Genomic DNA, 21,820 nt, shown 5'->3' with positions numbered 1-21,820 from the left:
TTCCAATTTGATGCATTATTCTCCTTGAAAATGAATTGTGATTTGAACGTCGCCCGATCCAATTGTAGCTCAACTTTAAAAAAATCTGGCTTCAGAGAATTTCGAGATTAAATTTAATCAGTTTATCCAAAACTCAATCAGCCTCTGGGTTTGTGTTGTTTTGATTGATATCAAAAATTTAATCTCAACCCACACATGATCAAAACCATTGTCACTTTTTTTTATTTCCTACTTAAAAATTCAATTTCCGTTGTTTAACGAAAATAGAGTTGGAAAACAATTGCGGAATTTTTGAAACCTGTTTCAGTAAATTTTCCCCACATATTCTTTTTCTCTTTTTTCTCAGGTATTCATCTTTTCGGCCCTCGATCCCTTTTTCATTAACGTGAACATGTCAACCATTTTTCGGCTTCATCACACAACTCCCTCTCACATCATTCCTGTTTTTGCTCTCATTTCACATTTAGCAAATTTCAACGCAATTTTTTTCTGGTTTCCGTCTAAGATATTCGTCACATAGATCAGTGCTGTTTTTTTGACACAGGGTTTAGAAATTTTGAACCTTGGTTTACCAATATCTTGTTTCTATCCATTTATTACTAGGTAGTTGTTGAACCATACGGAAAAAATAAAAAATTTTCCACTTGTCAAAGCGATAGATGACATCCTGTGCTTCCAGTATCTATAATTCTGTAATGAATCTCTGTCATTTGTAATCTGTATCAATTCGCAGGTGTATTCCGCCAAAAATATACATTCTGAAAGCTCAAGATGGTTTTAAGGTCTCCGATCTTACAATGTGGTTGAACTACCTAATTAGACTTACCCTATTTTTTAAAAGTATTGCACCTATACTGCCTTATCACCCAGATGCAAAATATTGCCATTTCACAGCTTAACTAAACCTGATCTTAACACGACAAGTTTTTTTTGTCAACTGAAAACATTTGCACCTTTAAAAAATACTGTATATTGAAACTTATAAAATTTTTGTAGACTCGTAAGAAAACCTATGAAAAGACCACCAAAACTCATCAACGAGAAATGAAAAGTACAGTAATCTTTATAAGTGCACACAATCTTTATAAGTTGCATTTTAAAATTTTGTCGTATTGTCTAGACCGGGAACCTGTTAGTGGGCCAAGAAATAGTATAATTTTGGGGTTTTTAAAGATGTGAGTACGAAATATTTAATTTCTATAAGCCATAAGCCATGCTAAAAAAACCCTAAAAATTTGCTTACATGAGAAGAAAGAATTATACTCAGCCAAATCTCTAATCACTTTCTGGAAACTATAGGATTTTATTTTTTATCTATTAATCTATTTGGTTAACACCCTCTTTCATCTTTGTTTCCTCAATTTTTCTTTCCTCCATTAGACTAAAAAAATTTCAGACATAGGCCAAATGGAAGTTGAAAATTTTACCGACTGTCAAGTATATTGGAAAGTGTATCCAGATCCTTCTCAAAGTATATATGCGATAGTGCCATTTCTGACCGTGTACCTTTTTCTCTTTTTTCTTGGACTCTTTGGAAATGTGACCTTGATTTACGTAACTTGCAGCCATAAAGCTTTACTGGTACGTTTCGTTTTTTTTTCGGGTCAAATTTTGTTCTGTTTTGGAAAATTGACAATTTCGGGTTCTCTGAACAATTTGATTCGAAGTGCATAGTGCGTACAGCTTACTGACACCCGGCTAACGAGAGACGAGGTTATCCATGTCTACTTGAAAAGTGACGTACATATTTGGCAAAAAAAAAAAACACTCTTATAATTCTATATAACCAAATATCATAATAAACGTTTCACAACTAGAAAAAAAAATTTTATAGACAGTCAAACTGAGTAATTACCACTTCTTGAAAGAATTTTTCCAAAAACGAACCAAATACGTGATGGAACATCACAAAAATGTTTTTAACATTTTTTGAAGCGGATCAAGATTTTTACTCTGACTAGTCCAATCAAAAATCCCAGAACCTTCACTTCTCCTGTGAATTATCATTAAATTTCAGAGCGTTCAAAACATATTCATTCTGAACCTGGCGGCGAGCGATTGCATGATGTGCATATTATCGCTTCCAATCACTCCAATCACAAATGTGTACAAAAACTGGTACTTTGGAAATCTACTCTGCCATTTGATACCATGCATTCAAGGTATTTTTTCTAAAACAAGAAGTTTTTTAAAATGACGTTTTTTTTTCAGGTATCAGCATTTTCGTATGCACATTCAGTCTCGGTGCGATTGCTTTGGATCGGTATATCCTTGTAGTAAGACCACATTCTACACCACTATCCCAAAGAGGAGCATTTCTTACTACTGTTCTATTGTGGATCCTCTCTTTTGTTGTAACTCTACCCTATGCGTTCAATATGCAAATGATTGAATACACAGTGAGTGTCGTTTTTTTCTAGGTATTCAACTTCTTATACAACTAGTACCCTCGTTTCAGGAAGAGAGAATATGCGGCTACTTTTGCACTGAAAAGTGGGAATCTGCCAAGTCTAGAAGAGCCTACACAATGATCGTGATGCTCGCCCAATTCGTGGTCCCATTCGCTGTCATGGCCTTCTGCTATGCAAATATTGTTTCGGTGCTCAGCAAGCGTGCTCAGACAAAGATACGCAAAATGGTGGAGAGAACAAGCGCGTTGGAGAGCTCTTGCGCATTCCCGTCGCATGGTCTTGAACAGTATGAAAATGAGGTAGTTTTATTGATTTTCAAATTAAAAATTCACATTTGATTTCGTTCCAGTTGAACGAATTTCTAGACAAACAGGAAAAGGAGAAACAACGAGTTGTACTTCAGAACAGAAGGTATTAAATGCAAGGTTTCTAACCGAAATACTATTTGTGTTTTAGAACAACGTCAATCCTAGTTACCATGGTTGTCTGGTTTGGGATAACTTGGCTGCCACATAACGTCATTTCTTTGATTATTGAATATGATGACACACAATCGTTTTTCCGACTTTATGGCAGAGATGATTACGATATCAGTTATTTACTGAACCTTTTCACTCACAGGTTTGATTTTAACCAAGAACGAACGGTTTTGACCATTCTGAACGTATAAACCCAAACATGCCTCAAATGAACAAATTTCAAAATAAAACTTCTCAAAATTTTTTTATGCCGGTTCATTTTTTGGAAAAAGACCTGGGTTTAGCTAAAATATTCAATTTCTGTCACTTTTCCGCAGCTGTCGAAAGTTGACTTTTTTTAAAATTATCGTCCTTTATCGCATATTTTAATAGTTTATCTCACTTTTTTCGATCATTAAGGTATTTTTTAAGCCAATAAGTAACAAAAAATGAACAAAATCGGCTACCTATTGGATTGAAAGATACCTTAATCAACGAAATAACGTGAAATAAAAGCTACAAATGGCACAAATGATGATTATTCAAATAAAGCCAGTTTCTGACCGCTGTGAGTCGGGAAAGTGGCTAAAGTTGCGGATTTAGCTGAAATTAACGTTTTGGCCCAAAACGTTTTGAGAAGTTTCATTACGAAATTCGTTCAATTGAGCACATTTTGTGACTATATGTTCAAAATACCCAAAACCGGATCCCTCCTTTGAATTCAATTTTTTTCATGTTTTTGCAAATATTAATTTTAACGTTTCTAGTATTGCCATGTCGAACAATGTTTTAAACCCGGTACTCTATGCGTGGCTGAACCCAAGTTTCCGTCAACTGGTCATAAAGACATATTTTGGAGACCGGCGTAAAAGTGACAGGTTTGTTGTCAATTTCGAAAACGCGTTGTAATTGTGCTTTGTCTTCCAGAATAATCAATCAAACATCAGTTTACAAAACAAAGATCGTGCATGATACGAAGCACTTGAATGGAAGAGCCAAAATTGGCGGTGGTGGTAGCCACGAGGCGTTGAAGGAGAGGGAGCTGAACTCGTGTTCGGAAAATTTAAGCTATCATGTGAACGGTCATACGAGGACTCCTACACCGGAAGTTCAGTTGAATGAAGTTTCAAGTCCTGAAATAAGGTAGAACGTGAATTTGAAATCGTAATTAAAATTTTGATTTTTTAGTAAACTTGTTGCTGAGCCGGAAGAATTGATCGAGTTCAGCGTCAACGACACGCTAGTCTGATTGTTTTCTGACATATCCTTTTTTCGTTGATTTCGCAACTATCATCACTTTCATCCTTGCTGAAATAGTTTTTATGATCTTTTTTTTGAATAAATAATACATAGGATGCATATATATCTATAAGTGTTTTCATGACGTACACATACGAAAATTGATGATATGTGGTCTCGTAGACTAAACGATCATCTCGTGTTCTACAAACGAATGATTCAAAGCAAAGTGCTTCAGAAGACTAGAAGGTAGGGAATTAAACACGAAATTATTATGCAAAAAGAAGAGTTCAAATATTGAACATGTGGTAAAACAAAACGCTATGCAATATTTTGGAGTTTTGAAAATTTCAGACAAACTGCCGAATTTTTCGGAAATCGGGAATTTTGCTGAAAAATTTCTGAGCCATCATTCGCCGGAATTGCCAATCGAAAAATGATTTACAGAACACTAAACAAGGTGTAATAATTCGTTTTCAGAATAAGATTAAATTTAAAAGTTGCTAAAAATTGTCAGCAATCTGCAATTGCGGAAATTTCAGCAATTGCCGAAAATGTTAATTTCCGAGTATTTTTGATTGCCGTGCACACTTTACTTTTTACAAAATTAAAATACCAACAATTGAATACATGTTTGTTTCTTTTTAAAATAACAAATCTCAAAAACTGATTAATTACCATTTTGTTACTGTAAATAAATTTTTAATAAATTTTTTAAGCTGCAATTTTTTTTAAATATTTAGTCGCAAACTTGTTGCACTAAATGCTGAAACACAAATTTATTTGCCGTTTGGTTGTTTTCTGAAAATTCAAACAATAGTAATTAAGAGTTTTTTCTGATAAATGTTAAAATTTCACTTACATTTGTAAATTAGAATTACCGTATTTCTTCGATTAATATAGCTGCAATACTATTGTTCGATGGTCTTCTAGCTTGCAATACTAATAGGGAGTGCAAGACTATTAGGGAGTGCAATACTAATTTTCAGAGCATTTTTCTGACTTTCAGCTTACTAGTTTTTTTCTGATAAAGCTCGAATCTTGTGTAAAAATTCAGAAAATTTGATCTTAAGTGTAACATATAAGTTCAAAAACTTCAATCTCGTAGAAATGTTGTAAAAAACTGTTGCAAAATAGGCAAAAAATGCTGTTGAAATCCTGAAATCAGCGATACGGGATTGCAATAAAAAAGAGTAAACGCAAGACTATTAGGGAGTGCAAGACTAATAGGGAGTGCCATACTAACTTTCGGAAGGTCTCCGAGGAGCAATACTAATAGGGAGTGCAAGACTAATAGGGAGGCCATATTAATAGAAGAAATACGGTAATTTTATTGAATATGTAGTTTACATCGAAAAGTTTTCCATATACGAACAACAACTTCAGTAAAAAAAATTTATCTTGCCAAAAATTTCCAAAAAAAAAAAACAACGTATCTGAAATTTTTATTGAAATTCTTATACTGTAATTTATTTTAAAAGGACTTTCTGTAATAACTAATCGTAAGATAAATTTTGGCACAAAAACTTTTAAAAAAATTTCTCGAAGCCTACGAAGATTTTAAAATTTTACCAAACCCCATTTCAAACTATTTTTCATAAATTTATCAATTTTTATCAACAAAAAATAAATTAAATTTTTTATCAAAATCAATATTATCAATTTGTACCACTCTTGGGTTCCAAATTCAGTTTTGAAGATTTCTGCAAAATTTGAACTAACTTTTTTATTCTACATTTTATTGAAAGAAATGGTTTTGGTCGCAAGATGGTTCATTGTGTACAAAGAATACAAAAATTCTAATGTACTCGAATTATGAGCACAGGTTATGAATCAGATCTATAATAAAATTCAAAACACTTCAGTACATTCTACAAATAATCTGAAGGTATGCTACAAATCATTTATGACAGAATAAATCCTAATTGTCGTGTCCAGTTTCAGAGATTGTCGTGATATTTTACGTAACCATATCTTATAATTGCCCCCCAATGTCAGTTTAATCCGTACAGTATGTTATTGTACCTTTCACACTCGTTCCGGTTGCCAGGGATTAGCACTCTAGGTAACGAGAAAACGGTGACTGTCAACTATGTGACTCTATCCCCTTTAACCTACCAGTGCTCATCAACGAAAATGTGGGATGTTTGAAGAGAAGAATATATACGTCTTTCTTAGTCCATTATTGTTAACCATATTGCTAATTTGACGTTTATCCAGTATGCGCATGCAGACACCATCCACACACATCTCATTCCAATAACACGACCCTTTTAAGTAATTGAGCTGCAAAGATGACGCTTTTCAAACTGTTGACTTGTAAAGTCACAATGAATTAATATAAGCATGTTAGTCCAAACCGACTACAACTGCACAATATGAGACATATACCAGGAAACAAAAGGAGAACAGTTTTTAAAACTGAACATGCCCATACATATTTTATTATTATTATTAAATTTAAAAAAAATCAGAAAATGATTTGAGTAAACTTAAAATCCATGTTTCAATATTTTTCGCTCATATCACATACCACACTTACACAGACCCCTAATTAATTAGTATATGCTTCATTGTTTCCATATAAAATACATCGAAAGGCGAAACCGACCACAGCTGTATCTCAGACCACATTACCACGTGCTTTGTTTTTTTTACTTAGAGATTGTATCTCGAAACCTTTAGCAGCACAACACTCGTTGACACCTCCCGTCGGTGAATAATTTACACACCGAGTGATCGGTGTTCTTTGATTTTTATTAACACGTTTGAGTTCACATTTGACTTGTGCCAAAGGCCGTCTTGCAGAAAATGTACTCTCTGAAAAAAAAGTTTTAAAATAGAATTGAGACGTCTTCAAATAAGTTTGATTCCTGCTGGTATAGACAGCTACTGGCCGTATTCTCTATTACTATTGCACTCGAAATTAGTCCAACAAAAACGTTTTGCATGCAATACTAATAGAAAAAAACATAGTTTTTTGTTTAAATTGTATAAATTCTTAATCTTAGAAGAAAAACATATGTTCAAAATGGAATACAATTATCAAATTTCAGTACGAGACGTTTCATAAAAAGTTGCATAAATCATTAAATGGCTCAACCAATTTTTTATAATTTTCCTAGTGTTTCAGCGGTTTTTTTCAGATTCTATTTAATTTATAATTAACTTTGCTTTTTTTCTGTGTTTTAGGTAACCAAAAGTGACTAAATTCCCTATTTTGGTTAGCTGTTGGCATTCAATACAAAAAAACGTGAGCAGTTTTTCGAAAAGGCTCGTTTTGAAATTTGGACTTTTTGGGTTATTTTAAGTAGAACTACGCAAAGATCCAAAACGTTTCCTAATTTTCAAGGTTTTAAGATTGTACATTAGAAGTATTTTTATTCGATAATTCACTAGCTAAGACTCCTTCACACTATTTGAAATTATTGCAGATTTTTGAATCGCATCATCGGTTCTTTCTCTTTGATTCACTTTTAAACTCATAAATTCCACGCTTCCTTTAGACTTGTGTGTTGCGAACCAAACCATTATTGATTTACGGCTGTCGGGAAGAGCACAACATTTTCCCATCAGAAGCAAGTTTGAATTTCCTCCTCCGGGTCATTCGCACCTTACAATTTAGCAGGTGTCTATTGCAAACCGGATGTAAAGAAATGTTTCCCAAAACGGTTGTTTTTGCGCAATCTGGCCCCAACATTACCAACAGGTCACTTATTCCATTATTCTGTATCGTATGACTATAGCGATAGGTACTAAAACAAGGCAGATTGCGCTAATGGACAAATTTGTTAGACAAACACTTCCGGTGTCGTTTTCCTTAGATGTGAGCAACAGACACCAACATTTCACACCTTCTACAGTGTTGCACATTGGCTTGAGAACGTTGTGAGTCGTCGTATTAAATCCATTTTGTGATGTTTTACATAACAAAACCTCTAAGAGAATAATGGGAAATAATGTGGAAAATATCAATTCCATTTTCTCATTCTCATCCTCATCTTTCATTTCATTTCTGCTCATTTTCAGCTCATTTCTATGAACGCCACTACTATCAGCCATTACGTGTGTGCATGTTTTTCCTCGACCATATTATTCTGTACAAATACGTCGTCGCCTTATTTTACTATTACCGGTTTTAATGAGATTGTGTTGAATTATTTTCTCCCCCCTCCCTATTTGAAACCAAACGAGCGCGCACACAAACACATGAGAGCGGGCGGGTAAGCGTCTTGGGTCCCAATTACCGTATATCATGGAAGTGGGTGGAGCTGTGGACGTTCATTCAATACGGCTGTGCTCACCTCAACTCGTTTTATTTTGCGTTTGATCAAAACTAAAACTTGATTTTTTTTTCAAATGTTCGTCATTGGACTCTCAAGGGTTAATCAGGAAAAAAAACACATTTCGTGATTACTTGTTTGCTTCGAACTTTTTTTCAAGCTTCATAAGACTTCATGTGATAGTTTCCGATTCACTTCCATCGACTCTTGATTCATCTCTTTTCCCTCAGTTTTGCATGGGTTCTCTAAGGTATCAGAAATCTCGTCTAAAATTTTCATTTGTAAATTAAACCCCCATTCTGAAAATTAACAGTAATACGAGTGTTCTTTTTTCAGCCAAAAATGATTTTTTTGGAAAGTATGGAAAAAAGTAGTTTAAAAGATGTCATCACAATATTGGCAGTACTCTTTTCAACTTCCTGTACATCAAAATATCAAACCATTTACCGTATTTTCCCTATTAGGATTTCAACCCAGTTTCCATCTTTACCAGCTTAACACGAACAAAGTACTTGTCAATTTTTTTTAGCGGTTTGTAGTTTCTTATCTTTGATACTGAACACAGATATAACGTTTCAAATAGTGTGGTACAGTACTATTCAAGGAGTTACGGTATTCGAACACATTTCAAGTGAACAATGATCCTGAGTGTTTTGCTCATCGAGCCTATATTAGATATCTCTCCTGTTTCCATCATTCCTCATTATTACCTTTTGCACTCCGAATTCGACACTAACCGCGGATAAGCTGCTGCTTGACCCGTGCGTTCGCATAGCAACAACGATCCACTAACATCTCGAATTTCATATTTAAATTAATAATGTTTTGCTTAAAGCATAACTGATTAGCTTTTTGGCATTCTCGTTGGAATATACATTGAACCTACATTACAAAATCAATTGATCATCAATTTTGAAACAATTGATAGAGTCGCTCAGCGGAAAAAAAACGGTTAATTGTTGTGATTAATGGTGTTAACCAAACATAGTAATCCACTTAAACGAATTAGACATTAAGTTGGACAGGGCGTATTGCCTAGAAACATCTCTGTTTTGCTTGATCACTTAACACATTAGCGGAAAAGCAAGCAGGGAGTTCTTCGAGATCCTCAGATTCTGCTAAACTTCTCTCAACTGTATTCATAGTCGTTTTCCTATTGGTCAACCATTGTTTATATAGTTTTGATATCCGTTTTCTTAACACTACCAAAGACAATAATTTGACTTGGTCATCATTTCATTATTACTCCTCTCCTTCCCATTTCCTACACCCCATTTATCCGCGAACGCTCGCCCAGCTACCGTAGTCTTGAATGGTGGGGCGGGGCTACTCATTAGTATTCTCGATTAGCCCTCAGTTGACTCTATTTTTCTCAAACATGCCGACTTCAGTTATGAATCTCCCTATTGATATGACGACAATGAGCTCGCAAGAACGTCTCGAAAAAATGTCACAACTTCCAAAGATTGAACTGATGGAGGAAGAAGAGGAAGAAGAGATGAAGCCAAGTTCAGATAATAAGATTAAATTCAATATTTCTGAGTTGCTGGAAGATGACAGAAAACCGTAAGTTGAACATTTTCATTTATTTTCCTTTTATTTGTATAAAATTAAACTTTCAGAACTACACAAAGTTCCCCGTCGGCATCTTCAGAGGATAGCACCAATGAAATTGAGCAAACGGCGTTTAATTTCAATTTTGATCCAAAAATGAATCCGATTTCTGCCCTCCTGCAACTTCAGCAAACTTTCTTGAACGTCGGCAATCAACAAAACATGATCTCACCACTTACCATGTTCCCATTCTTTGGACTTCCGACTGCTCAACTAATGCACTTCAAAAACATGAGCAACCCAGGTCAGTAGATATTACCCAACTTCCTCTCTCCTTAGTCTGTCATTAGTTAATGTGTGAAAGAATCCTACCATATTTCATTTCATTCAAAACAGTGTTCCGTTTACCACTATAATTTTCGGTCGGTTCTCTTTATTCTCCGAATCTCAGAACACCCCTTAATACAGTAACTAATTCATTTTCTGACCCATTGTTATTGTATGGTCTCGAATTAGCCAAGTCTGGACTCATTAACAAGTTGAACAACGGTATTGGATGAACATATGGAAAAAGGAGGGGGGAGGTTGTCGGCGGATGCAGTTCCTTTCTTAGGATAAGAATCAGAATCGCTCGCCTGTGTTGAACTCAACTAATTATCTTTTGTTGGGTAACACCACACGCGGTATTCATTGATTCTTGAAAGGATGTGCTCAAACAGCAATAAGTTAATAACGTGAGAATACTAAACCCCATGAGCTCGGTGACGCGTGTCAGGTCCTTGACTTTTATTTTGATTCTAAAAATAAATACATTCAATTAAAAATTATAGAGAAACAACTTTTTTTTTCAGATTCAAAGTTTTTAATAATGAAATGTGGCCTGTAGGGAATTACCAAATGTCATACTAAAACATTTCAAAAATGTTTTAAATAAAATTTATTTTTAGTCAAAGAACATTGAAAACTCATAGTCCGCTTTTACCTAATTTTTGGCTCAAAATTTTTTTAAAAACAGTTTTATTTTGATATTAAGCCATTTTAACATTACAAAAATGCTGATTAATTATTTCCCCTCACAGGTCCAACTTTAAGCCATTAAGTTTTCCGCTCAGTTGATTTGGCAAAGCAAATCAGCGTATTGTAAAATAACATCATCACGCTGTTTTATTACGCTGACTCTGTTGATACATGTGGTTTTGCCACTGATTTGTTTTTGATAACATGTGAAATGATCAAAACAGCAATAGAAATCTCTTATTCTAATGAGCCTTTTCCATTTCGCATGAAAAATCAGGCATACGCATGAGCGCACATTTTTAGTCGTCAATATTCGTAACGTAAGCGGCTACACTTCGGTTTTTAAGAGATTCTAATTAGTCAACGAAGAATCAGTATTGAAAACTAAAGGTAGTTCTTAATATAGAGACATCTATTTATAAAGGTGTCATTTTGACCGACACCCGTGTCCTAGTAATCCCCCGTCCATTGAGATAATTAACCGATGGACCACGGGGGGATGTGTTATAATTGTGGCCTGTCAATGGAAGTATCTTAATGCAATATGGTTAATATGCCTGTCAGGAATTAAGTAATTGTTGAAAATGTGTTTCCTTACAGATGTTAATATTCAATCAGACAATGGAGAAGAGAAGGATGAAAAATCGGAGGGAAAAGATGGGGAGACCAGGGATTCCACTGGTGGCAGCCCGCTGGAGTCTGACGCAGAAGATGACGATGATAGTGAGTTGAATTTAAAAATGTGTCCACAAAAGTGTCCATAAACTGTATTTCAGTTGGCCGTGGAAGCGATGATGAAGCCAACTCTAGCGATCCATCACAAAATAGAAAGAAGAAAACCAGAACCGTCTTCAGCAGGAGTCAGGTATCAGAAATTGTACATTCCGAACTCAAATAATACTTTCATTCAGGTGTCCCAATTGGAAATGATGTTCGAATGCAAAAGATATTTGAGCAGTCAAGAGAGATCAAATTTAGCACAGAAGCTGCACTTGACGGAGACCCAAGTGAAAATTTGGTTCCAAAATCGACGAAACAAGTTCAAGAGACAAGCTCAGACTGATGACACGAACATTTCCCTGCAGATGCATAGAGCTAATGTGTTTTCGATTCCAGCAACCACAGCTCTTACATCTCCGTGAGTTTACTGTTTCATGAAATTAATTCTAAATTTTATATTTCAGAATCCTTACGATCCCAACGACCAGTGCTGGTGTGAACATGAGAAATATGATTTCATCTCCAATGGATGCTTCTGCAACTGCCGCCGCGCGGTTTCTTTTCGGTTTTGGTACACTTCAGGCACAGCAAAACTTGAATGCGTCGGCTCAAGCGCAGAACATGTGAACACCTTATTACTAATTTAGACTCACCCCCTGTGCAATTCAACTCAACCTCAACACATTTTTCATCTCATCACTGACTCTATCTCTTCACACTTGATTTTTGATTCATCGCCCTTCGTATATATTTTATTTTTCATACCCTATATGTTTATTATGTGTCATTCTGTGTATTTTATAAACTATCTTCGAGCACATGATAATTCAGTTCATCAATCCTTTCTCTTTCACTAAATAATTATTTATTGAGTAATAAATTTACATTATGAATACATACAATACAAAAATGATAGAAACTTTTTGATGTGTAAAAGACCATTTTCCAACAGATTATGATGGTAGCAAAGCTACTCTTTTCACATACATACATATACTAATATTTAAGATGAAATTTCAAAACAAATGTTCAAATTCCATCAACTGCAGAAATATCAGAAAACTTTTATTCTGCTTGAAGAACGAAAACTTACAAAATTTCCAAAAATTTGAATTGTATTACTTGGATATAAAATAATAGTTTGTCTCCTTTGTATGTAGTATCTGTTTTTTTAAAGAGTTTTTGTTGTGTTTTGAAAGGTTAATGGTTAAAATTAGTAGAATGAATTAGGGTAGTGTAGTGTAGGTGTTCAGTAGGCAACTTTGAAAAAAGTAAGTTGTTATGCTTTGAAATAATATTGGAGAGTCAAAAGTATTAGAAATCTCTGTCTTAAACAGTACAAAAACGCTCGAGAAATTTTTGAAGAACTGTTTTGAAGAACTCCAAAAAAAATTTCTAGAAATTTCAAAAATTACGAAAAAAATTCCTTCGACACTTGCTGATTTCTGAAATTTTGTTGCAACGCTTTTTATTCGGATTGATAATTTTAAAGCGCATCTTGTAAGTTGGAATTCTAAGTTCTTTAGTCGTAGTCATTGTACTTCACAATACACACATACATGTTCAGTACTTTTATCTACAGCTGCTTTTTTACAGATCGTTTCATCCTCTATCTCATCTTTGATAGGGCCGACCAACTTTCCGCTTTCAAAAAAGTACTTTTTATCATGACATCATGTTAAAACTATTTCATTGCACAGATAGAAGAGTTTGAGGTCATTCGTGTTCTAATGATTCATGGGAACCGCGACCTTTGTCGTGCCGACAGAAATTTGAATTTCTCTCCTGACTCTGTTGGCGTGCAAGAAATATCTTTTTTGATCAGTGATCAAAGTAAGAAAAAAGTAAAATCAGAAGTGTTTGAAGACAAAGCAAACAGACATTTCGAGGTAACAAAAAGCTAAATGTATAAACGGGTAGAAGAAAAATTGAAACATCAAATAGTTGGAACTAGGTAAAAATTTTATAAAAAACTTTTGTCCTCACTAGTGACAGCGAAAATGTGAACGTTCCTATTTTGTTACATGTTCAATAGAAAGACACAATTAAAACTTGGCAGTTATTTTATCACTCCAGTTTTATCTTCCTAACAAATTTTTCATTAAACGCTTATGATCAAAACGTGATGTGTTATAGAAACAAATCTAAAAATTAAAAAAAAAACTACAAAGAATCTCAAAGTAACTACATGATTAACTACATGGCAAGCAACTGAAACACTGATGAAAACACTCGTGAAGGTGAAAATTTTGACTGTTTGGTATAATTTCATGTGATAAATTTTTGTGATAAGGCTTCGGAACTTCCGTGCACTTTTTTCCTTTGATTTTGGCGGTTTAAGATTTCCGTTTTTTTTAAGTTCACCACTCCATCGTTTCGACAAATTTGAAGCGTGCGATGGCAAACAACCGCCACAAATTTCCTTTGGCGCACCACCATATTCACAGGTGTTGTTTTGAATTGGGTGTGTGTGTGTTCCTAACTCTTCAATATAAAACTTTCCATTCAAATACGATTTCACAGAAACCAATGAAAAGAGTATCTAGATGTATTCTTCTCATTGTGATTGCTGTGATATCGTCCATTGGACGGGGTCATCGTGCTCGAATATCAGATAATACTTTTGACAAGAGTCGCCACTTTTCCAAGAAGAGAATAGGCTCTAGTCACCACATTTGTGCATGATGGGTAATTAGAAACTTTTCTCTACTTGGAAAATAGCTGGTAATTTGTAGACAACTAGTGTGCTAGTGTTCAGTTTGAACCGTCTTTTATATGCGACATGGGCGGAGTTACGAAAGGGACATGGCGTAGTGGCGAGGGTTTTTGTTTGCTGACCTTATGTGTTGGTACCAATTCGCGTTCTAGTCAGTTTTCAAATTTTTTGCCGTTTGTAGCAAGCGGTGGTAACACTGGTAGTGGAAAAGAAAACATCTTGTAACTGGACAAAAAATGCAGCTGTTGAAGGACGGGTTGAAACAGACAGCTTAGTTGAAAAAAATTGGGTGATATTAGAAATAAAGCTGAACAAATTTAATGTTGTTATAAACATTTTGAGTATGGAAAGGAATCGACTATTGTCAAAACAATTTTTGGCAAATTGATAGCCGAAGTATATTAAAATACGTCAAAAAAATCGTAACGTTTTTCTAAATTCAAATATGGAAATGATCAATCTGTTGAAAGCCCCGCTATGCCAACATATAGTTTACGAAACTTCCAAAAATCAGGCACGTGGTAATTGCTGTTCGGCAATTGAAATGTCGGCAATTTCACCAAGTTCCAAACTTGCCGATTGCCGAAAATTTTAAATAAATCAGCAATTGCCAAAACTGCCAATTGCCGAATATTTTAAATAAATCAGCAATTGCCAAAACTGCCGATTGCCGAAAATTTCTAATACCAGCAGTTGCTGAAACTTGAAAGGATCCAAAGTTTTATAGTTTTTCATAGTACACAAGTATTTTGTGACAAAATCCTCACTTTTAACCTTAAAGTGACTTGAACCTTGAAATATTGAGTTTTTTGTTTATAAAAAAAGACGAATTATGTCGAGGTCGAACTTCACTTCTTTTTGACGATTTTGAGTATTGACGTTTTCTTTGCATTAATACCGTATTTGTAAATAGTTTAAAAACTCATATTATTTATAACCAAACTCTACTGATTTCAAAATGGTTTTTATGTAGTAGTCATACCCCAAACATGAACTATCTATATATTTCCGGTTGAAATAGTACTTAAACCCACCAAGCATCATTTCTAAGCCTGAAATTGTTAAATAACGGTCACAGAAATTTTTAAAAATTTTAAGTTTTAGGGGTGCGGCAACTATAGAAGTACCAAAAAAGTATATCTAGAAATTTTCAATACGGAAAATACTCTATGAAAATTAACGTGTCCTCGAGGGCGCCAAGGAAGCCCACCGAAAGTTCTGAAAATGAAAAAATCAAAATTTAAACGGTTAATGTGCTCAATAAAAAATGGTAGTTGTCCGAATTATTTTTACCACGACCACTGTACTGCTGGAAGCGTGCTACCATAATCATGGCTTACCGTGTATTGCGAGATAAATCTTGTTCAAAAATTATACCCACTAAAAGGTGCGTGGTGATTGCTCTGCGGCGATTCTTGAAATTGACAACTGTAAAACGGTATAAGTCCAGCAATGGCCAACATTTTTGACCGCCGACTTACTCAGCTTTCAAAAAAATGAGCATTTGCCCTATAATTCCCTGTTACAGACTCTCTAGTACGCGTTCTGTGGTTATTCATCATATTTTCCCTATATCAATAAAATGTACGCGTTAAATCAATGGCCCCCCTCGTGAGCGCGTGCACCTTTGCTCATAAATTTTTGTGTTGTTCTTTTTTTTTGTCGTTTTCTCCTTTTCGTATGTGTGAACCATTTGCCGATTGCAATACGAGACTTCTGTCTCGCAATCAAAACATCTGTGGCCTCTCATTGTACGCTTTTTCATATTCAAATTTGATTGATTTTTCTTCTTCCAAATTTTTTCTGCCTTTCATGTTTTTTTAATGATTTTTAATAAAAATTATCATTTCAATATTCCAGTTCAAATGGCACAATTCGCAGCGAGAATGGTTTTTCGTATGCCTAATCATCGGATGGCTTTTCAACACGTCTGGTTCGAGTTCAGCGATGACGGATATCTTTCTGCATTTCTCTCCGATGACGAGCTTACTGACAGTGGGGATGAAATTGATATTGGAGACGTTTGGTTTCCCGACATTGGCTATGTCAGTTGTGATGAACTGTTCGAGACTGATGAGGAAGACTACGTTTTGTGGCTTGAGAGAATGCACATTTTGAGTTTTGAGAATCCCCTATACGACGAATTCCCATACGAAGACACAGAAGAAGGTTCAATCGAAGATTTTGTGTCATCGCTCTGGAGCCTTGATCGCATTGGTGAGGATGCCGACCTTGATGACATCGTATTGGAAGACTATGATTCGGGAGAGGAGGCTGATGATGAGAGTGGAGAGTCTGTTGATTAATTACTGTTGTTAGTCTATTTTATGCACTTTTTACAATTGGTTTCTTAATTAATATAGGGTGGGCGGCAAGACCTGTGGGAAATTCGAATTCTCGAACAGTTCGGCAATTATCAACATTTTTGAGTGTTTTCGAATCATTTGAACTCAATATCTGTAAAGTAGCCAAATTGCCAATCGGCAAAGTTTTGAACTGTTTATTTATCAAAAATTGCCGGTTTACCAAATGTTCGCAAATTTTTGATTGAAGCCCACCCCTGATTCATACACATCATACTTTATTCCATTGACCAGTGAACTTTTATTTTTTCTCAGAACTTGACGATTTTTCCAGCCTAACATTAGATTTTTTTTTTAATAAAGCATGTTTTTTTGGAATTTGAAAATTTATTATAGAAAAAAATCCAATTTCACAATGAATATAAACAATTTAAATTATGTACGTGCAATAGTTTTTTGTCAGTGTTTTGAAATTAGGCTAATCTCTAAAAAAAATTTTTTCTGACTGAATCTTATCTGAAAATGTGGAAGTTTTTTTTCTCAAAGCCCAGAAAATATGAATTTCTATGAATCATCACAAAACGTTTAAAATTTTTTTTATATCTCTCTACAGTTTTTGAAGTTATAATAACAAATAATCTTACAATACTCTTACTAGGGTTGGCTCCTCGTATCCTTGGTTGTATCACTCTAAAAATCTGTTCCGTTCAAAAAGCTAAAACATAGTACTTAAATCTCTATTAGAAAACACAATAATCTATGACCGGCCAAAAATCTCCTTTCTCCGAAATCTAGTGACTACCAAAAGTTTGTTGGCATAAAAAACGAATAAACTTGGAAAATTTTGTTGGCATACAAAAATCTATTGACTCCGAAATAATTATTGGGTCCCAAAAATCTCGTGGCTCCCGAATGGCTCCCTATACTTTCCAACAAAAATAGAGCTTGACAACTTGTACCGGCTACGAATGACATCGTTAACAGCTACTGAGCCACTGAAACAAATAATTAATTTTGCAATTCGTTTCGTTTTTTAAATATTATATATTGGACATGATTGAACAAGTTCTATCAAAAAGTTAATTTACTCAAAAGAAAGAATGACATCAACTTATTCGAAATAGACACTTATTTTGTGAAAAACTATGGAAAACTTACATCATATTGAGAAATGAAACGGAGAGTAGAAATACAATAATTCAGAACAGCCGATTTGATCGATTTTCAAATCGAGAAGTGATTTGAAAATTGAATTTTCTCGAAAGATTGACTTATTTCTAACCTCACGTTTTCACGTTTTTGCGGATAAACGTCGTTTTTGTTTTTGTATTTTTATCTGAAACGATTTTTTAAAAATGAAATTGCCCCTTTCACATTGGAACCCATGGGGGCTCTGAAATTTTAGGGATATGGGTAATCAGGTACGGGGTGTCAGAATTTCAAGTTTTCAAGCAAATATCTAGTTCACAAGAGGATTTTAATTAGGCGCCGTAGTAGGGCTCTGAAACTTTAGGGATAGGGGTAATCAGCTACGGGTTTTCAGATTTTCCCGCTTTCACGAGAATATCTAGGTCACAAACGGATTCCAATTAAAGAACACAGCAGGGCTCTGAAATTTTAGGGATTGGGGTAATCAGGTACTAGCTTTCAGAATTTCACATTTTCGCGTGAATATCTAGGTCACAAGCCAATTTTATTTAGGCCGCATAGTAGGGCTCTGAAATTTTAGGGATAGGGGTAATCAGGTACGGGGTGTCAGAATTTCACGTTTTCACGTGGATATCCAGGTCACAAGCAATGTTTAGTTAGGCATCAGAGTAGAACTCTGAAATTTCAAGGGTATGGGTAATAAGGTACGGGTTATCAGAGTTTCACGTTTTCACGTGAATATCTAGGTCACAAGCGGATTTCAGTTAGGTACCAGAGTAATGTTTTGAAATTTTAGGGATGGGGCATCACTGCTCCAAAAATACCGACTGCTTTTTCTGAAGCAAAATTATATTTTTTCCCGTGTATCAGAAATTGATTTGAACAGCTCAACTTAAGTTTTGATATAGTCTAGATAGCCCGAATCGCCGTCTAAAATGATATGTGGTAATTGGAGTTTGAATTTGAATTTGTCCAATTATTCAAAAAAAAATTTAATAACATGAAAATAATTTTGAAACAACTGAATGGAACATACACCTGCCAAATTTACTGAAAATTAATGTCGGCATTAAAGCTGAAATTTCCAAAACGGGAAAAAAATTTTTTTTTTTAAGTTTTCAAACTATCGACCTCTAAAGAACAATTCTAACTACCTTTTGCACAATACGCGTTTTTCAGGTTCTCATGCAAAAAAATACCTACGTTTAATGAGAGATTAAGTCCCCAAACGTTGGTCAACATCTGTGCTCCTGTAGGGGTCAATCTGTGGAGGCGGCTTCTAAGAGACTGTTTTATCGGGTCCATCAATCTCATCCATAAGACCTATTCATTTTTAATCCTCTATTAATTTCAAATTCCTTTTGTGTTCTTCGAAATTGTAATTGAATACTAAATTAGAATTTTAAAGTTTACTCTTTGTTTTTAACACTTTTAATTGTTGCAACCCATTTCAAATTGGCGGTTAACTGAAATTGAAATTCTAATGAGAAGATTACAAAGTCTAACAGATTTCTAGGGTTTTAATAATTTCGCATATAAAGTTAAAATTACCAAAAATATGGATAAAACCCTACAATTTCTCACAGATTTGTTGTGTTTCGTGAGTTTGTCTAATTTCCTTATCAACTTAGAACTATTGTGGTCCGTGATAACGGGTTTTTGCAGTAAACCATCATCAGATTTATTATAGAATAGGTACATTAATAGTTTTGTTATTTAATTGAAAACTCGACTTCTTCAAATTTCTTGAAACGCTTATAAATCGATTTTCTTTCTCGAATACTTCTCAATTTTCTGAAATCAGTAACTTTTGCAATGTTTCAGATTGCTTTTTCACACTTTAGTCCTCACACTAAATCGATCATTCCAACTCTCATGGCAATATTAAACGGTGCAGATTCTAATCGGCGACAATTGTGCAATTAACTTTCGCACGTCATCCTTAACCTTATGTTATATTATGGGTATTATCTCGTCGATTAAAAAAAAATACAAGGACAAATCTTTAAGGTTACAGTAGTGGCACATGATTTTTCTAGCGTGTAAAATTTTTTTATGAATTTTGATATAAACAATTGCAATCTTTCTTTTTAATTATTCAAATTTATATAGATATGTTTTTTGCTCAGCAATTCCCCGTTCCCTTTATTTTTGGTCTCCCAACAAATGATAGGTTTTCAAGAGTGGATTAGCAGTTACTCAAGAGGGCTGAGTTTGAATGGCTGGTAACCCATCCGCAAACAATACCAATCGATGGTCCGCCACTCTTTTTATCCTGCCGCGCGTACTGCACCCATAGCCGCGCGATGTGTCTCTCCGCACAGTATTTTTCTGTCGTAAATAAGAGCAGCAGGACAGTCTGTGTTCCCCCAATGTGAAGGATCGCCTTCTGTTTTATGGTCTGCCCTCGTAAAATTACCTGGATTGTTGAGTAACATTCCAATGTTATGTTCCGTTTCCCCGCCGTAGACCGCTGACCAATCATTTTTTCGTCCCAGTTGTTTCCCCTTTTGTTGTTTATATGACAAACAGTCTTGCCTCATTCTTATCAATACTGGCTCAATACTGCATATTAGTCATTTTTCTCCGTATAACTTAAGTGTTACCCAGCGCCAGTATAAAATAAAAATTTGTTTTTGACAATCGACAACTTTTGACAATTGCTAAATTTTTCAAAATTGTTACTTGGCCGATTTCTAAAAATTCCGGCAATTTCCAAAGTTAGCAAAATTATTAAAAATTTCAAAGTTTAATTTTGGCATAATATGCATTTTTATTAAAAATTTTGTAAGTTATTTTCTCACAAAAAATTAATATATTGCTCTCGACTGCTCCAATAATTTGTAAAAACTTTATTCGAATGTAGAGAGACTATATTTTAATAGTGGCTCATTCAGTTTTTGGATCACATCGTTTTTTTTAAAGGAGAAATGGTTCCATTCTAAGCGCTGGAAAAATGCACGTCTGTAAAGTATTGAGGATAATGTATATTGCTCACTTAATAACTTGACCTCAGAATGAAAACAAAAGTACATCAAATTTTCAACCGGCACATCTTTTCATTGACCTTGTGACAGTCAAAAAATTTTCGAAATTGAACTTGTCAAATAGAAAAGCGGAAGCGAGAGTCTCGTGTTCAATGAGTAGAGACATTTCTCATTTTCCTGAAATGTTCGCCCTGCCAAGGCGATCAATCTCCCGTGTGTTCACCAGCTGTGCACTAACCATCGTTTCATTTTTTTGTTCTTGTTCGCTTAGTTTTTCTCCTCCAAATTCTCACCTACCACATTCCATTGTTTTACAACTTAGGTGTGGTGTCTAGGCTCGGTAAGGGTCGGTGGGCGTGAAACGTTACGATTTAACGTTATCAAAATTGTTAGGTATTGCGGGAAAAACAATAATTGTTTGATCCAAGTAGAAGTTTCCAGACAGCTTTTTACGAACTTTGAGTGGCATTAAGCCATCAGCCGATCATCAAATTTTTGCGTAACTTCAAAAAAAGTATTAAGTTCTTCCCAGTTTATACCGTTTTTATCCATTATTTTCTGAATCCAATCAAAAATATAATGGTCAATGTTTTATAAGCCTACATACACAATAGTTCTGGCCGTATTCTGCCTAATAATCTAAAATCTCCTCGCCCGCATCCTTCTGTCACATTTTGATTTCTTAATCTCTGATATTTTTTAATGCTGGACTATTATTACTGTATTTTGAAAAATTACCACTTTCAATACATTCAATCTTTCAGTTTTGCACACCATTAGTCTAATTGACAACCTGGTTATTTTCACCGATAGCACTGCAAAACTACAAAATAACAAATAAAAACAATTTGCCAGCTAACCTAGAAACGAACTCTTAAAAATGGAGTAGTTGGGTGCAAAACTAAGAAACAAACAATAAAAGATATTTCAAAAACAAAAAGTTTAATTTTCCATATTCCCATAGTTTGTTAGATCGCTGTCTC

General features: G+C 34.7%; 3 protein-coding genes and 5 non-coding genes across 8 annotated transcripts; 4 read left to right on the top strand and 4 right to left on the bottom strand.

Moving 5' to 3' along the window:
- Positions 1-1,396: 1,396 nt before the first annotated feature.
- npr-1 (Neuropeptide receptor npr-1) lies at positions 1,397-4,230 on the top strand. The gene is made up of 9 exons (NM_076415.6): positions 1,397-1,581; positions 2,018-2,162; positions 2,212-2,399; positions 2,459-2,710; positions 2,761-2,822; positions 2,868-3,032; positions 3,637-3,747; positions 3,797-4,012; positions 4,058-4,230. Exons 1-9 carry the CDS (start codon positions 1,408-1,410, stop codon positions 4,116-4,118), a joined length of 1,374 nt encoding a protein of 457 aa, NP_508816.1. The 5' UTR covers positions 1,397-1,407; the 3' UTR covers positions 4,119-4,230.
- Positions 4,231-7,880: 3,650 nt separating this feature from the next.
- Positions 7,881-8,019, top strand: C39E6.10. The gene has a single exon (NR_070941.1). It is a non-coding gene; the product is annotated as an Unclassified non-coding RNA C39E6.10 (non-coding RNA).
- A 1,316-nt stretch (positions 8,020-9,335) lies between these two features.
- Positions 9,336-9,473, bottom strand: C39E6.9. Its single transcript, NR_070940.1, has one exon. It is a non-coding gene; the product is annotated as an Unclassified non-coding RNA C39E6.9 (non-coding RNA).
- A 268-nt stretch (positions 9,474-9,741) lies between these two features.
- On the top strand, positions 9,742-12,578 carry mls-2 (Homeobox protein mls-2). Its single transcript, NM_076414.7, has 6 exons — positions 9,742-9,957; positions 10,014-10,249; positions 11,563-11,685; positions 11,739-11,827; positions 11,874-12,100; positions 12,147-12,578. The coding sequence occupies exons 1-6, from the start codon at positions 9,770-9,772 to the stop codon at positions 12,307-12,309; spliced, it is 1,026 nt and encodes a 341-aa protein (NP_508815.2). The 5' UTR covers positions 9,742-9,769; the 3' UTR covers positions 12,310-12,578.
- Positions 10,488-10,686, bottom strand: C39E6.11. The gene has a single exon (NR_070939.1). It is a non-coding gene; the product is annotated as an Unclassified non-coding RNA C39E6.11 (non-coding RNA).
- Positions 12,579-14,184: 1,606 nt separating the features above from the next.
- On the bottom strand, positions 14,185-14,273 carry mir-797. The gene has a single exon (NR_023994.2). It is a non-coding gene; the product is annotated as a pre-microRNA mir-797 (primary transcript).
- A 40-nt stretch (positions 14,274-14,313) lies between these two features.
- Positions 14,314-14,411, bottom strand: mir-247. Its single transcript, NR_002419.2, has one exon. It is a non-coding gene; the product is annotated as a pre-microRNA mir-247 (primary transcript).
- A 1,852-nt stretch (positions 14,412-16,263) lies between these two features.
- On the top strand, positions 16,264-16,704 carry C39E6.2 (DUF5319 domain-containing protein; the record flags this gene model as incomplete). The annotated part of the gene is made up of 1 exon (NM_076412.2): positions 16,264-16,704. One exon carries the CDS (start codon positions 16,264-16,266, stop codon positions 16,702-16,704), a length of 441 nt encoding a protein of 146 aa, NP_508813.2.
- Between the last annotated feature and the right edge of the window lie 5,116 nt (positions 16,705-21,820).

The sequence above is a fragment of the Caenorhabditis elegans genome, chromosome X (genome assembly GCF_000002985.6).
Source record: "Caenorhabditis elegans chromosome X".
Lineage (NCBI taxonomy): Eukaryota > Metazoa > Nematoda > Chromadorea > Rhabditida > Rhabditidae > Caenorhabditis > Caenorhabditis elegans.
The sequence above is the reverse complement of the archived record's forward strand: the minus strand, read 5'-3'. Positions and strand labels throughout refer to the sequence as shown.